Source organism: Sorex fumeus, unplaced genomic scaffold (genome assembly GCF_029834395.1).
Source record: "Sorex fumeus unplaced genomic scaffold, SorFum_2.1 ptg000063l, whole genome shotgun sequence".
Classification (NCBI taxonomy): domain Eukaryota; kingdom Metazoa; phylum Chordata; class Mammalia; order Eulipotyphla; family Soricidae; genus Sorex; species Sorex fumeus.
The window spans coordinates 13,883,951-13,901,288 of NW_026606120.1; the positions used below are offsets into that span (position 1 = coordinate 13,883,951).

Here is a 17,338-nt window from a genome sequence, read left to right on the forward strand (position 1 = left end):
AAAAAGCTGAGATATACGGACAAGCGAGATATACGTTCAAAGGAGAACATGGGCTTGAAGAACAAGTCTCAAACTACCCACTCTTCACCAGAAATCTTCCCTGCCAATTTGGCCACCAGGATTTGTACTTCACTTCCTATTGTATAGTGTTTCAGTTTTTAATCCCTGGAGATTCAATTCAAGGCTTACATTCACAGCTCCATGTTAAATTTTGGAACAGTGTAACTGACATCTCTTGACACAGATACAGGTGGATGCTTTGCCCCAAAGGGCATTATTGTATTCTACCCCGCTTCACTGACTTGCCCATGTTGTTGGGTACTTTCTTCATTCATTCAATTATTCACTTTTACAGACGCTGGCGGTAATAGCACGTACACAGACTGACAAAAATCTAAAAATGAAAAGCCTGGTCTCCATTCAGGAGTTCTTCACAGTTACACAGAAGGCAAATGCTGTAATTAGAACACCATGTCCCAGCATGTGTCTACAAAGTGGCGTTCTGCCATCTGGAATGCACCAAACAAGCAACTGGAATTGCTGCTAATACTGATGTGCGCTTTCACTAAGTGCCAGCATTGAACACGGTCATTTATCTTCACTTTTTTTTTTTTAAACGAGGAAGAGAGTTGGTTAAGTCACTTTCCCAGAAAGTGAGCGATGAGGCTAGAATGACAATTCAGCTCTCATTTCAGATTTTCTAATTATTAACTATGTAATCTAGGGATCATAGGCACAGCCCGCCAAGCTCCCTGTGGTTTATTCGATATGCCAAAAACAGTTAACAATAATGGGTCTCATACCCCTGACCCTGAAAGGGCCTCCAATTCGGCCCCGCTGGGAAGGACGAGTAAGGAGAGGCTGCTAAAATCTCAGGGCTGGGACCAATGGAGAGTTTACTGGCGCCCTCTCAGGTAAATCGATGAAAAACGGGATGACAGCGATACAGTGATAATCTAGGGATTAGGTCCCCAGTGGTACTGAGATTTGACGCACGACATCCGATTTCCCAAGGTGCCAGTTGCGGGCTCTTGAGAGCGAGCCCCCTCTCTCGCATGACAGTTTTGGAGCCCAAAACGTGGTTTGTGGTCTGGGTGAGGCAGGGCCTACATTCTTCCTGATGCAGGCTTCCCTTCCCCAACCGGTCCACGCCAGACTAGCTCCTCCGAGAAGACCCCAAACAAGGTAGACTGCCGACAGGGCGAATATTTCCGTCATTTCCCACGCAGCTGACCCGATCACTACTCACCACGCGGATTCCCCGGACGAGCAGCGATCCGCCGCCGGACTTCCGGTCACGTGTCCAAACAGGTCCGCTTCGCCCTTTCGTCCGGTACGATTTCCAACCCCATCTCTTAAGCTTCCGCCGACACACTGTGTTCCTGCTCTTTCTTTACCCATCTTTTGGAGACCCGGTAATATCTCCACCGCCTTCCAACTTCCGCAAGAGAACTCACGCCCAAATTCCTAACTCTCACTCCAGAGGGCTGTCTCCTCCACTGTGTTCATCCACACCCTTGAGACTACTTGAAGGATGTAGTGAGTCGGCGGAGAAACAGCGAGTCCCTACACTCACTTCCGGTACGCGCACTTCCGGGGCGTGGTGGGCGCCGCCGCGCGGGAGGTTTGAATAGCCGGAGGCTGACGCCGAGCCCAAGCCCAGCGCTTCGCCGGGTCCGGTGGTCGCTGGTCAGGAGGAGCGGGGCTGCCCGTGACAGCTCCGCTTCATGGAGGCCAGTTGGGAGGAGCTCCGCGCCCTGGAAGCCGAGGTCGCAGCCCTGCGGCGGGCGCGGTCGCGGGCGCCCTGGGGAGACGCCCTCGGAGCCGGGTAGGTGGGCGCCGTGGCCTTGCGGGGCTCCCCCGACTCCCCGCGGGGCTGGTTCCGACGACGGCCCGGCGGGAGGTGCTTTCCCGAGGAACCGGACCGCGCGATCGGGAAGCGGCCTCTCTTCATTCCTCTCCGTGGGATGACCCGTGGGGGGCTCGCTGGGAAGCTTGAACGTTAGTTTCATGGTATTTGTCTTATGGGTCACCCGGCTCTTATGGCAATTGACATTTCCTTTTTTGGGGTGGGTGGTCTTTGTTTTGGTTTGGGGGCCTTACTCAGCTCCCCCAGGACCACCAGCAGTGCTCAGATCACTGTGCTCCGCAGAGTCGGGGACTCATGCCAGGCAAGCGCCTCTCGGGCCCCAAAGTGTAGGAGATTGAAGGTCAGGGGAGTTGTTTGTCCAACGTCTCAGAGGAAGGAAGTGCCTGAAAGCTGTACTGAACACCAGCACTTCAAAACTTAGGCCCTGGGGCTGGAGCGGTAGCACAGCGGGTAGGGCGTTTGCCTTGCACGCAGCCGACCAAGCTTCGATTCCCAGCATCCCATATGGTCCCCCGAGCACCGCCAGGAGTAATTCCTGAGTGCATGAACCAGGAGTAACTCCTGTGCATCTCCGGGTGTGACCCAAAAAGCAAAAAAAGAAAACAAAAAACAACAACAACAAAAACCTTAGGCCCTCTGCTTTGTGGAGGGGAGGAGAGGGGGAGGATGGCACAGTCAGTGATGTCCCTTTGAAGTAGGTGGACCTTCCCGAACGTGTCGTGTGCGAGGCGGAGAGGAGAGACTGCAACCCTGTCACCGGCTGCAAGCCCAGGGACTGATGAAGTCTACCAGGAGCTCCTGCACGGACCCTGAGCCCCACCAGCCCCAGGAGCTGGCTGTTAAACCACACCTGATGTCCATTTAGTCTTCTTGGCACGAGAGTTAATCCCCAGCACCTGATTTCTTGGGGAGCCAGGGACTTAGTCTGGAGCGAAAAATTGCTCTTTGCAGGGAAAAAAAAAAACAGTCTTAGGCCTTACCCAGCCTTCAGGCCTTTATCCTTCCCACAGAAAAGAATTTCAGGTGTAGGTGAGCAGTGAAGTAGAAAACAGATTTTATTTGGAGGTTTTTTGAGGAAAGGGAAGAAAGAGGAGAGAGAGAAAGTGGGGGGGAGGGGAGGGGCGCGGTGGGGAATATTGTTGAGAAATGTACACTGGTGGAGGGATGGGTGTTGGAACGTTGTATGATTGAAATGAAACACGACCATGAACAGCTTTGTATCTGTGTATCTCATAGTGATTCAATTAAAAATAAAATAAAAAGTTCTTTTTCTCTCCAAATGACTATGTGCTCATTAGAATGAAGAACAAATACTTAGAACCAGTTTGGATGTTTACTCTTGGAGCAATTAATTCTGCCTTTTGAGCTGAGTTTCTCCCTGGTAAATCTCTGGCTTCTACTCTGTGTAGCTTTGAGTTTTTTTTTTATAGACTGTGCTCGTACCTACAGTCTGTGAATGAAATTTTATCTGGATTACCCAAAGGGGGGATATCTTTTAAATGAAGCCTGCTTTTTAGAATACATTGATTCAATCACCTTTATAGAAGTAGAATCTGATTTCTACAAAAGGCAAATTACAGAAACATAGTTTTCTTTCCGCTTTCACTTTAAATGTGCCAGATGACTTATTAAACCTGACTCATTCTTTTGCATAAACTCAGCAAGATTGGAGAACTCTCCATTTGGGGTATCCTGTTATTTACTGAGAAGTCCTGGGGATTGGCTAAGACAGAGCAGGAGACACAGCAGTAACAACATTAATATAATACCTGTCACCTCACGGTTACCTAGACCTCGCCCTAAGATTTGAAGATCACGTCGGCATGGTGGCCTCTGGCCTCTTCAGTCTTGCTCTGGGGCCTCTAGGGCAAACAGCAGCCATATCCCACTTTGGGGCTGAGGACAATCCCTACTGCAGTGACTTTCCTTGTTGCAATTAGGGCACAGCCCCAGGTCAGTCATTGCAGATCTGCAGATTTCTTGCTTTCCATAGCAGAGATGATTTCCAACCTTCCTTGTTGCCTGCCAAACTCTGGGGTCTCCCTGAGGTGTATCTGTATTAATACTAGATCTATTCCTGTCATTTAACCAATCCCCTTTAAACTGTTTCTCTGGAACAGGGCTTTGGGGGGTCCCATATTTGCTTTAGGGGTCGGCCTGTTACAGAGAGGAACGTTATATCTGGATTTATGCAGACCAACATAGTGCCATAAAGCATCAAAAACTATACTGAAGGTACAGAGAAAAGCAAATATTTCACTTTACTCACTAGATGCAATCTACCCATTTGCTGTGGAGCCTAGTCAAAAGAAGCAGTAAGATCTGTGAGGTAGAATATACAGTTTAATAACATGTTTAATTCAGTTAGTTCCATGTTGAAAACCTTTATTTCCTGTAACCTTTTTAAGAATCCAGTTATGTAAGAACACTCTAATAGGAGTCCAGATCAGCCATCTCTTTTCCAGAGGTCTTGCCAAAATAGACACTAGAACAATTCTGCAGATACAATTTAAAGATCTCTATAACAATCCAGTTTGATCATAGTTTCTTTTCTTAAACCACAATCTCAAATTTACCGTTTTTTTTTTACACAGTTCTGTCCTGTAACTTTTCTTCATCCCATTTCTAAACCAATATCATTTTAATATGATTCCTTTTTCTTTTACACTGAGGATACATAAGGATTTATCTTCCTTATGTAAAATATGCATCTTTACTCCTTATAGGAATAATCTTACAGGTTTAATCTGATTTTACTGAACTTAATACAGCCTGATCTCCCAAGAAGTTTGGAAACAAGTTGCTAATCATAACCTCACTTAGCATGATAAAATTGTACACTGCAAAATTATACTCTTTCAAAAGTATTTAATCCATTATATAATGTCCAAAAGGTTTACAATTCCCTCAATTAAATATTTTATATATTACACTTAGCAGAATTTCGCTTCACGTTAGGAATTAACCAGAAAACAAAGTTTTATCTTTAGAATTCCAATTTCTAGAAAAACAGCATAGGATTTAAAACACAAAGATTACCAAGAAACTAAGAATTTCACACTTGTGGATAAAGCTCTCAAGGTCAAGATGTGACAAAGCTTACATGAAATAAAATTATTTTAATAGCATGCATTTTCATGGACTGTGCAGATTGACAATAGTCTGCAAAAACTGCACTATTCCACACGATTCTCCATCCATTTTCTTAGAATATACATCTGTATTCCTTATATTCACATTTTACAGGTTTAACTTTATTTTACTGAACTTAATAACAGACTGATCTCCCAATAAGTTATTTTTTTAAATTTTATTTTATTTTTGCTTTTTGGGTCACACCCAGAGTTGCACAGGGGTTACTCCTGGCTCATGCACTCAGGAATTACTTCTGGTGTTGCTTGGGGATATGGGATGCTGGGAATTGAACCCAGGTTGTCCGCGTGCAAGGCAGACGCTATCGTTCCAGCCCCAAAGTTATTTTTTTAATTGGAAGAACCAATATTTACTGATAGTCATATATATATTTAATTGAGTCATTGTGAGATACAGTTGCGAAGCTTTCACGTTTGAGTTTCATTCATACAATGATCAAACAACCATCCCTCCACCAGTGCACATTTTCCACCAACAATGTCCACAGTATCCCTCCGCCCCCTCCCTCTCCCCCCCCATCCCAGCCCTCCCCCTGCCTCTATGGCAGACAATTTCCCATACTTTCTCTCTACTTTGGGGCATTATGGTTTGGTTCTCTATCTACTTTCAGCACACATCTACCATCCCAAAAGATCCCTCCAACCATCATTGACTTAGTGATCCCTTCTCTATTCCAGCTGTCTTCTCCCTCAACTCATGAGGCAGTCTTCCAACTATGGAGAAATATTCCTGGCCCTTGTGTCTACTGTCCTTGGGTGTCAGTCTCATATTATTTTATATTCCACAAATGAGTGCAGTCCTACGTCTATCCCTCTCTGACTCATTTCACTTGCATGATACTCTCCATGACCACCCACTTATAAGCAAATTTTATGACTTCATCTTTCCTAACAGCTGTATAGTATTCCATTGTGTAGATGTTAAAGTTTCTTTAACCAGTCCTCTGTTCTCGGGCACTGGGGTTGTTTCCAGATTCTCTCTATTGTGAACAGTGCTGCAATGAATATACAGGTGCAGATGTAATAGTGTGCTTGTTTGAACCCTCGGGATATATTCCCAGAAGTGGTATTGTGGGATAATATGGAAGCTCAATATCTGATTTATGAAGGAATGACCATATTGTTTTCCAAAAAAGCTGGACCAGTCGGCATTCCCACCAACAATGAAAGAGAGTTCCTTTCTCTCCATATCTGCACCAGCACTGGTTGTTTTTGTTCTTTTTGGTGTATGTTAGTCTCTGTGGTATGAGATATGTCATTGTTGTTTTGATTTGCATCTCTCTGATGATTAGTGATGTAGAGCATTTTTTCATGTGCCTTATGGCCATTTGTGCTGCTTTTTTGAGGAAGCTTCTGTTCATTTCTACTCTCCATTTTTTTGATGGGGTTGGAGGTTTTTTTCTTGTATAATTTTACCAGTGTCTTTTATATCCTGGATATTAACCCCTTATCAGATGGGTCACTGTCACTGTCCTCCCGTTGTTCATCGATGTGCTCAAGCAGGCCCAGTAGCATTGTGAGACTTGTTACTGTGTTTGGCATATCGAATATGTCACGGGTAGCTCGCCAGGCTTTGCCGTGCAGGCGAGATAATCTCGGTATCTTGCCAGGTTCTCCGAGAGAGGCAGAGGAATCGAACCCGGCTCGACCGGATGGGCTGTGCGCAAGGCAAACGCCCTACCGCTGTGCTATTGCTCCAGCCCATCAGATGGGTATTGGGTAAATTTTCTTTCCCATTCCGTGGGCTCTCTGTATTTTGGTCACTGTTTCTTTTGAGGTGCAGAAGCTTCTTAGTTTAATGTAGTCCCATTTGTTTATGTTTGTTTTCACTTGCTTGGTCAGTGGTGTTTCTTCCTTAAAGATGCTTTTAGCTTAAGCTTCATGGAGGGTTCTGCCTACATTTTCCTCCATGTACTTTATGGATACAGGTCTGATATTGAGGTCTTTAAATCCGCTTTTTTATTGTTTTTAATAATGTAGGAGTACTGCTGTTTATTTAGTCATTGATTAATCTGATTGGATTGGGCATGAACTCCACATTACTTTTTCTTTTATTCAGAATGTTTATTATTTTTGAAAATTACTATTTTTTTTAACCCTGTGAGATGCAGGTATAAAGCTTTCCTGTTTGAGTTTCAGTCATACAATGATTGATCACCTAACCCTCTACCAGTGCACATCTCCTACCACCAAGGTCCCCAGTATCTGCCCCGCCCGCCCCCCATCTGCCTCTGTGGTAGACAATCTCCACCATACTCTCTTTCGTATTGCTTGTTGTGAATAGCATAAGATGTCGCGGCTACACTCTCCTGGAATTCTAAAATTTTAGATAATTAGGGTCTGCAGAAATCTCTGCAGTGAGCTGCTCTATTGGAGATTCTTTTGTGTGTCTCTAGATCATGGCTGTTAAGGAGCTTAAGTAGCAGCCAGAGGCAGTTTGTGAGCATGACCTCCAGGGTCCCATGGGAATGGGGAGATGAGAAGGACCGGCCCATCTCCTGTCCCTTGAGGCCTGGAGTTTGTTGTCACTGAACCTGCATACCTGCGCTTCTCATTGGATTCTGGTAGCTGGTGGTTGCTGACGTTCTTAGGGGGCAGGTAGAGGAACGACGCCTGCCCCTGTTAGAGGCAGTCCGGTGAAGTTGGCCTGGCTTAAAGTCTAGAGGCATCTCTGCAGCGAGCTGCTCCGTTCAGAGATTCTTTTGTGTGTCTCTGGATCATGGCCCTCGTTTCCATCTTTTCCAGAGAAATAAACTCTTGGCTTATATGCCACCAGCCCTGACTGAGGCTTTTGAACTCTTTCGGCATTTATGTGTCTCTGAAATAAGGCCAATAAATGGGCTTGGATAGCTGACGGAGGTGGGTTTGTGGGTGCGTCTCCCACATACCTAACTTTTGGCCATTTAATTTCTTGGTAAACTTGGACCCAAGTTGTTGGGATCTGGCCAAAGGCAACAGTGGCAATTTTGGAGTATCAGGAAGTCTGATGGCACCATCAGGCTACTGATACACTCGCCCCACAGTATAGGTTGTCCTGTTGGTGGCACCTCTTCTTTAATCCACTTTGATATGACTTTTGTTTCTGTCATTAGAGGTCAGAATTCATTTTTTTTTTTGCATTTTTTTGTCCAGTTTTCTCAGCACAAGTTGTTGAAGAGTCTTTCCTTGTTCCACTTCACATTTCTTGCTCCTTTGTCAAAGATTAAGTGATCATATATTTGAGAGTCTGACAGAATGGGCTGGAGTGATAGCACAGCAGTAGGATGTTTGCCTGCACACAGCCAGCCCGGCTGAGCCGGGTTCGATTCCTCCACCCCTCTCGGAGAGCCTGGCAAGCCACCGAGAGTATCTCGCCCACACGGCAAAGTCTGGCAAGCTACCCATCACGTATTCAATACACCAAACACAGTAACAAAAATCTCAAAAATGGAGACACTTCTGGACCCACTCGAGCAAAGTGATGAACAATGGAAGGACAGTTTCATTTTTTTCATTTCATCATCCTGTTAATCGTCGATTGCCTCGAGCAGGCCCCAGTAACGTCTCTTTCATCCTAGCCCTGAGATTATATTTACGGCTCTTTAGGAGAATGAGACCCATCATTGTTACTGGTATTTGGCATATTTGGTAGGCCACGGGGAGTTTGCCAGACTCTGCCCTGTGGGCAGGCTACATTCGATAGCCTGCAAGTTTGTCCAAAGTGGGAATGAGATAATAAGATGTCGCGCGGCCACAAATGCGGCTGCGCGGTTCCGGGATCTGGATTTTATAGTCTCTGGGTCTTGGCCGCTGATGGGATTACACGGCGCCAGGGGGCCAGGTGGTGGGTGTGACCCCCGCCTACTGGAATTTGGAGGATCTGGGTGGAAGATGCTCGACTCCAATTTGAGTAGGCGTGGAGGTCTCGGCCCCGGAACCCGCGTGGCTGTGTCCCTCTGCCAGTACCTTCATGGATGCGGAGAGTGGTCTCAGCATGGTGGTGGCTGGTCCTGGAGGTCTTCGGCTGCCGGAGTCCTGGTCGGGGCGGGGAGGAAAGCTCAACCCGCTCCCCTCCAAGGGGCTCCGGGAAGGAACACCCAGACGCGGGGGCAGAGACTGCACTGCTCTCGTCCGAATATTCAACTCTTTTCCATTGGTCTGCATGTCTCTTTCTAGTCCAATGCTGTTTCAATTACTACTGCTTTTTAGTACAGTTTGAAGTTGGGGAAGGTGATGCCACCATCTTCTTTTTCCCAAGGATTGCTTTAGCTATTCGTGGAGATTTATTGTTCTATATGAATTTCAGGAGTGTTTTGTCTATTTCTCTGAAAAAAGTCATAGGTATCCTGATAGGGACCGCATTAAATTTGTATAGTGCTTTGTGGAGCATTGCCATTTTGACAATGTTATTCCTCCCTATCCATGAGCAGGGGATGTGTCTCCATTTCCTAGTGTCCTCTTTTATTTCTTGAAGTAGAGTTTTATAATTTTCTTTGTATAGTTCCTTCACCTCTTTAGTTAAGCTGATTCCAAGGTAACTTGATTTCTGAAGTACTATTGTGAATGAGATTTTTTAAAAAATATCTTTTCTCTTTCATTATTTGCATAAAGGAAAGCCAGGGAGTTTTGGATGTTCACTTTTTCAGCCTGCCACTTTACTATACAAACCTATTATTTCTCGGAGCTTTTTTTTTTTTTTTTTTGGATCACACCCGGCAACGCACAGGGGTTACTCCTGGCTCTGCACTCAGGGATCACTCCTGGTGGTGCTCAGGGGACCATATGGGATGCTGGGAATTGAACCCGGGTCGGCCGTGTGCAAGGCAGACGCCCTACCCGCTGTGCTATTGCTCCAGCCCATCTCGGAGCTTTTTTGTAGAGTCTTTAGGATTTTTCTAAGTATAGTATCATATCATCCGCAAATAGTGATAATTTGACCTCTTCCTTTCCTATCTGTATACCCGAGAAATCTTTCTTGCCTAACTGCAATGGCCAGAACTTCCAGTAATATATTGAATAGGAGTGGTGTAAGGGAGCAACCTTGTCTTGTCCTTGAGTTTAGAGGGAAGGCTTTTTTTTTTTTTTTTTTTTTTTGCTTTTCGGGTCATACCTGGCGATGCACAGGGGTTACTCCTGGCTCTGCACTCAGGAGTGCTCAGGGGACCATATGGGATGCTGGGAATTGAACCTGGGTCGGCCACGTGCAAGGCAAACGCCCTACCCCCTGTGCTATCTCTCCAGCCCCAGAGGGAATGTTTTTTGTTTCTCCCCATCTCCCCAAGCATCTTTGTTGCTTGCCATGGTTTTGTGGTAGATGGCTTTGACTATATTGAGGAAAGTTCCTTCAATGCCTATTTTGCTGAGGGTTTTCATCATAAATGGGTGCTGCATCTTGTCAAATGCTTTCTCTGCATTTATTGATATGATCAGGTGGTTTTTATCTTTTATTGATATGATGGATTATGTTGATTGACTTGCGAATGTTAAACCACCCTTGCATCCCTGGGATGAATCCTACTTGGTTGTGGTGTATGATCTTTTTGATGAGTCTTTGGATTCTATTTGATAGAATTTTGTTGAGGATCTTTGCATCTGTGTTCATCAGGGATATTGGCCTGTAATTCTCTTTCTTTGTGGTATCTTTGTCTGCTTTTGGTATCAGGGTGATATTTGCTTCATAGAAACTAAGTGTTTCTGATTCTTCAAATTTCCTGGAAAAGCTTAAAAAGGAAGGGAGTAAGTCCTCTTTAAAGATTTGGAAGAATTCACTGGTGAATCCATCTGAGCCAGGACCTTTGTGTTTGGGGAGACTTTTTTTTTTTTTAATTAGTGAAACACCATGAGGTACAGTTGTAGACAGACATAAACTTTCATGCTTGGATTTCAGTTTTATACAATGATAGAGTTTTGGGGAGACTATTACTGTTCCAATTTCCTTGATGGTGATAGGTCTGTCCAGGTATTCCAGGTCTTCTTGGGAGGCTACAGGAATCCAGAAATGTGTCCATTTCCTCGAGGTTTTCTTGTTTCGGCATAAAGGTTCTCAAAGTAATCACTGAGGATCCTTTGAATTTCTGTAGTTTCTGTGTGATGCCGTCCTTTTCATTTCTGATTAAGGTTTTCGCTCTCCCTTTCTTTGTGAGTCTTGGTAGAGGTTTATTGATCTTTATTTTCGCAAAGAATAAGCTCTTGATTTCATTGATCTTTTGGATTGTTTTTTGGGCTTCCAACTCATTAATTTCTGCTCTAAGTTTTATTTCCTTCCTCCTGCCTGGATTGGGCTCCTTTTGTTGGTCATTCTCCAAACTCTTAAGCTGTGAGGTTAGGTTACTTATATGGGCTCGCTCTTCCTTCCTGAGAATGCTTGTAGCCCTATAAACTTTCCCCTTAACACCACTTTTGCTGTGTCCCATAAGCTCTGGTAACTCATCTTCATTTTTGTTTGTTTCCAGGAATTTTTTGATTTCCTTTCTAACACACTCGTTGTTCAGTAGTGAGCTTTTTAATTTCCAGGTGTTTGATTTGATTTTCAATTTGTGTGTGTGTATGTGTGTGATTCAGTTCTATTTTCAGCACATCATGGTCTGAGAAGATCCTTGATACAGTCTCTATCTTCTTAATTTTATGGAGGTATGTTTTGTGGCCCAGCAAGTGGTCTATCTTGGAGAATGTCCCATGCACACTTGAGAAGAATGTGTATTAGCTTTTTGAGGATGAAGTGTCCTATATATATCTACTAAGCCTTCCATTTCTTCCATTTCTTCCCTCAGATAAAGTATGTCCTTGCTACGCTTGAGTCTGGTTGATCTGTCGAGAGGTAATAAAGCAGTGTTGAAATCTCCCACTAGTATTGTGTTGCTATAGACTTTCTTTAAGTCTATGAGTGGTTGTTTTAAGTATTTTGCTGGTCCCTCATTAGGTGCATATACATTTAGGACTGTTAAGTTCTCCCTGATGTACAGATCCCTTGATCAATAAGAAATGACCTTCACTCTCTCTTGTGATTTTCAGTCTGAAATCAATGTGGTCTGATACCAGAATGGCCACCCCAGCTTTTTTGAGGGACTTGTTTGCCTGTAGGATTGTTTTCCAGCCTTTGGCTTTGAATCTGTGTTTGCTCTGACTGTTCAGATGTGTTTCTTGCAGGCAGCAGAATGTTGGGTTCAGTTTTCTAATCCATCCTGCCACTCTTTGTCTTTTAATTGGTGTGTTTAGCCCATTGATGTTGAGAGAGAGTATTGTTATGGGGTTTTGCCCCATCTTTTTGCTGAAATTTGGTGTATTTGAGAGGCTTGTCTTGTCTTAAAGTAACCCATTTAGTTGTTCTTGTAACCATGATTTTGAGTCTATGAAGTTCCTGAGTTGTTTGTCTGTGAAACTGTGAGTTGTTCCTTTTGAAATGAATGAGAGTCTAGCTGGGTAAATATTTTTGGTGAGATGTTTATTTCAGTGAGTTTTTTTTCTATATCCCACCACTGTTCTTGGGCCCTGAGGGTTTCATCAGATAAGTCAGCTGTACTTCTTAAGGATGCTTCTTTATAGGCAATTTCTTTCTTTGATCTTGCTGCTTTCAGAATTTTGTCTGTCTATGGTTTCCGTCATTCTGATCAGAATGTGTCTTGGAGTACTTTTACTTGGATTCCTTCTAGCTGGTACCCTTCAGGCCTCCTGAATCTGGTCTTATGTGCTCTTCATCTCTGAGAACATCTTAGCAATGATGTCTTTGACAGTTTCTTCGTTGTCAGGGTTTTCTTCCTGTCCCTCTGGAACTCTAGTGATTCTTATATTATATTCCTCGTGGCTTCATCCCGATTTTTCTTGTCATCTGTTGGTTCATTCTGAGGGTCTTTTCCATTTTGTGCTTTAGTCTGGAAATTCTCTGCATCTCATCTTGGAGATGATGAAACATTGATTCTGTCCTCAGCAGCTTTTTAATCTGCTGCTGAGGCCTTCCACTGAGTTTTTCAATTCGCCTGCCAGGTTTTTCAGATCTGTCATTTTTTTTTTTGTAATTTTGTTTGCAAAATTTTGTTTGTAAATTTGTTTGCAAAATTCTGCTCTCAGGTTGTCTTGTATTTTATTGGTGGTGCGTTGCATTGTTTCTTTTAGCTCCCTATGCATCCACAGTGGCTCCCTTCTAAATTACTTGTCAGAGAGGTTGTCTAGCGCACCGTTACTGGTTGGGTCATCTGGGCTAGTTTCTTCACTAAGCTTGGTGGGCTACTGTGTTGCTTTACCATTGTGACCTGTGAGGTTTAGTCTTTCATGCTTACTGTTACTGGTTTTTTTTTTTTTTTTGGTGTGATATTCACTGAAGTGGGGCTAATGAATTATTGGCTGAATGTGTTTTTGGTGATTGGGTTGCCCTAGTGAAAGTTCCACCTAAGAGGATAATTTATGGTTATTATAGGATATGGAGGAGAATAACAACATGGCCGTGGCTCTGGATGCCACCCCCACAGGGCCTGTACCTGGGTTGAGGGAAATGAGCTAGTTCTTGAAAGTTGGCTGCTAGTGGCACAGCCTGCCCAGTTTCCCGTCCCTTGGAGATCTGAGCTTGATAACTAGCTCTGCCCATGCCCAGCTGCAAGGCTCCAGACACCACGTCCACTGGGCCTGTACCTCAGTTGGGGGAGATGAGCGAGTCCTTGAAAGTTGGCTGCTGGTGGGGTGGCCCGCCTTCATTTTCTTAACCCAAGTAATTTCACTCATTCTCAAAAACTTCAGCAGTGGGCTGGAGTGATAGCACAGCAGGGAGGGCATTTGCCTTGCATGCAGCCGACCCGGGTTCAATTCCCAGCATCCATATGGTCCCCCGAACAATGCCAGGAGTAATTCCTGAGTGCAGAGCCAGGAGTAACCCCTGTGCAATGCCGGGTGTGACCCCAAAAACAACAAAAAATATTAAAAAAAAACAGCTTCAGCAACTATATTATGTCATGTGAAAGGGATGGGAGGCTCTGATGTTTATATGGCAAGCCCAAGATCGTGGAGGAGTAAGATCGATTCCTCAAACCTTGACTTAAAACTCAGCCAGCATGTTTGTTGTGTGGACTAGGTAAAACACTATATGACACTGTGATTTCTTTTTTTTTTTGAAATGACATCTTTAAAGCCATTCAGTAAATACACTAGGTTTGGTGCACAGAAAGTGATTTCTGGGTTTTTACAGGATCCACGCAGTATGAAACACATCAACTCAGGCAAGACCCATGTCTACATTGCAGTGTATTTGGAAGTGGATGATGAATCTGAGTGTGTACCCGAGGGTGATAAACGAATATGCATTTGTAGGGGAGAGATGAGTTGTTGAGTTGTCTGGCAGACAGACCCGAGGGTCTCCAACTCTCCCCAAGACTACCCTGGGGCTTGGTTTTAAAAGGACAATCCAGGACTGCTGAAATATGAAGTAGCAAAGTCTTCCAGATGTTTTATTAACTTCTCGCTGGGACAGAGGAGGCAGGTACTCAGTGCTCTGAGGTCTGGGGCTCCTCCTGGAGAGTCAGCCGTTCTGAGGGAGCCTAGGGCCATTTCAGGGATACTTAATGCCACCTGGGGCTGGAGTTTTGTCTCTGCACCCCTCCCACCGCCCCACCAGCATAGTTTCTGTTAAAATCACAGGCTGCGTCCATACCCCTGGGGGAAAGAGACATGGCAGGGGTATGTCTTGTGCCAGCACCTTGGCTTCTTTACAGCCTCTTCCAGAAATGAGCTGCAGGAGGAGACTAAATACAGCCTAAAGATAGTCTGTATCAGGGATGTGATCAGAAGGTGGTGAGTTGCTCACCAAGGAAACTTGGGTTCCTCGGGGCTCAGTTCCTCTGGAGATCAGAAGCGGGTGACTTGCGCCAATTCCTCTACCCTGACCTCCAATATTATAATTTATTTTTATGTATCAGATTAATGCACACTTGTTCAGGATTGCTTGGATGGTGATTTTATGCAACTAAGTGTGACCACATAACCCCAGCTTCTGATCCTTGTTGTACCATTTGAGAAGCAACCAGGTCTAACCTTTCTTGTGGAGTTTCTCAAATTGTGTCTTCAACTCATGTTGCAGACTTGTTGAACATTTCCGGTGAGATCTAAGAGTGACCAAAGTTTAGAACACTGACAAAGAATAGTGATACTTAAGATAGGGCAGAGTGACCTATATGTGTAAGTTTGGAAAAGTACCTTCAAAATGCCCATTGATTTATGCTGCTCCATTAAATCAAACTGAATAAAATAATCCCAACCGACTTTAGACTCATATGAAGGAGTGTAAGATAAAGTTGGTTAACAAACACTGGTTTAGAGGTAGAGGCATCTAGAACATGTAAAACAGCAAGAAACACATACCATGAGGAAAGAACTTGTGTTGGGTCTGTGAGTGAACGTTAATTATCACTTCTCATAGTTGAATCTAAAAGGCCAATGCAGAAGATGACCATCTGCCTTCTTGGATCTGTGGCTTGGGACTGGTTGGGTCACTTTTTTTTTCTTTTTGGGTCACACCCAGCGATGCTCAGGGGTCACTCCTGGCTCTGCACTCAGGAATTACTCCTGGCGGTGCTCAGGGGATCATATGGGATGCTGGGAATTGAACCCGGGTTGGCCGCATGCAAGGCAAACACCCTTCCCACTGTGCTATCACTCCACCCTCTGGTTGGGTCACTTTTAATATTGAGTCTAATCCTTTTTTGATTTTGCAAAGTTCTCCTAATTTTAAGTTTCTAATATATAGAATTATGGTAGTATAATTTGCATGGGTTTTTCTCACGTTGATATTGAAGAAAGCAGTTTTAGAAGCCACATTGGTTTCAGAAACATCTTAGTTTTATTGGGAAGACAGTGAGAAAGACAAAAGTGGGAATGGTTTGAAGAATTTTATGGACAGTTGATGCAACATTTCTGGTGGAGTAATTGGAGTAATTATTTCTGGTATTTGTCTTTTAGACATCAGCTACGATCTGAAGAAGGGAACTCTTCTGAGAATCTAAAAAATCATATTGGACAGTTAGAATCAGAACTTGCATTTCTAAGTAAACTTACTGGCATCAACATAACGAAATGTTCGAAGTATACAGAAGAGATAACAAGCGCTGAGATGAAAGAAGCAGGTATTGATTTTGATCTAGAAGTGGTTTTGAGGGTAACTTTATTATTCATAGAAATTTGTTGACATAGGTTTTAATTAAAATCCTACAGTTTTCTAAAATTCAAATATTTAAGTGTGATTGACCAACTTTTCTAGTTAGCTCTCTTTTGTTGTTGTTTTTGAGTCACACTCACCAATGTTCAGGACTTAACTACTGGTTCTGCGCTCAAGAATCACTTATTTTATTTTATTTTATTTTGAATCACCATTAGATACAGTTACGAATTTTCATGATTGAGTTTCAGTCATACAATAACCGAACATCCATCCCTCCACCAGTACACATTTTCTATCTCCAATATCCCCAGTGTCCCTCCCGCCACCCCCACTTCACCCCTTGCCTCTATGGCAGACACTTTCCTTTTTACTCTCTCTCTACTTTTGGGCTTTGTGGTTTGTAATACAGACACTGAGAAGCCTCATGTTTGGTCCTTTGTCTACTTTCAGCACACATCTCCCATCCCGAGCGTCAGGTATCGCTTCTGGCAGGTTCAGGCAACCAGAGCCTGAGCAAGCCATGTGCTAGGCAAACGCCCTATCTGCTCTACTATCTCTCTAGCCCCTTCTTAGGTGTCTTTTGAACTTTGATCATCACCGTGTACATAATAACTTTTAAAAGCTGCCTGACCCCGGTTTCATCCCCAGCATCCCACACAGTTCAGGAGTGTTCCCTGAGTGGAGAGCCAGGAGTAACTCACGAACACTGCCAGCTGTGGCCCCAAATCGAAACCAAAACAAAACAATGATGCCTGAAGTAGATAGTAAAGCAAACACTCTTGTTAGGTAGCTTAATAGTCAATAATAAATGATTGTAAATAGAGTAATATTTATAAATTTCTGAATATGATCCCACATGGGGAGATTACTGTGCAGAGCCTGGAATAATCCTTAAGAACCACCAGTTGAGCCCCAAAACAAAAGCAAAAGATGCCCCTACAAAAAAACCCAAAGATATTGATCTGTATACTTAAAAGGACAATTTATCCGTTTAAGTGAATACCTAAAACTATTATGACATCGTAAAGTATTTTTGCTTGTTGTTTTTGGGGCCATACCTGGCTGTGCTCAGAGCTTCCTCCTGGCTCTGTGCTCAGGGATCACTCCTAGTGGTGCTCGGGGCACCAGATGAGATACTGAGAATCAAACCCTGGTCAACTGCATGCAAGACAAGCACTGCACCCACTGTTCTGTTGCTCT

At 44.0% G+C, this 17,338-nt stretch overlaps 1 protein-coding gene across 1 annotated transcript in view; it reads left to right on the forward strand.

Annotated features, from left to right (window-relative positions):
* The first annotated feature begins 1,727 nt into the window (after positions 1 to 1,727).
* The window catches only part of CENPP (centromere protein P), a 218,123-nt gene continuing 202,512 nt past the window's right edge, over positions 1,728 to 17,338 (forward strand). The window contains exons 1-2 of the mRNA XM_056128105.1: positions 1,728 to 1,828; positions 15,940 to 16,103. Coding sequence (XP_055984080.1) covers positions 1,728 to 1,828; positions 15,940 to 16,103 — 265 coding nt within the window. The remainder of the gene's footprint in view (positions 1,829 to 15,939; positions 16,104 to 17,338) is intronic.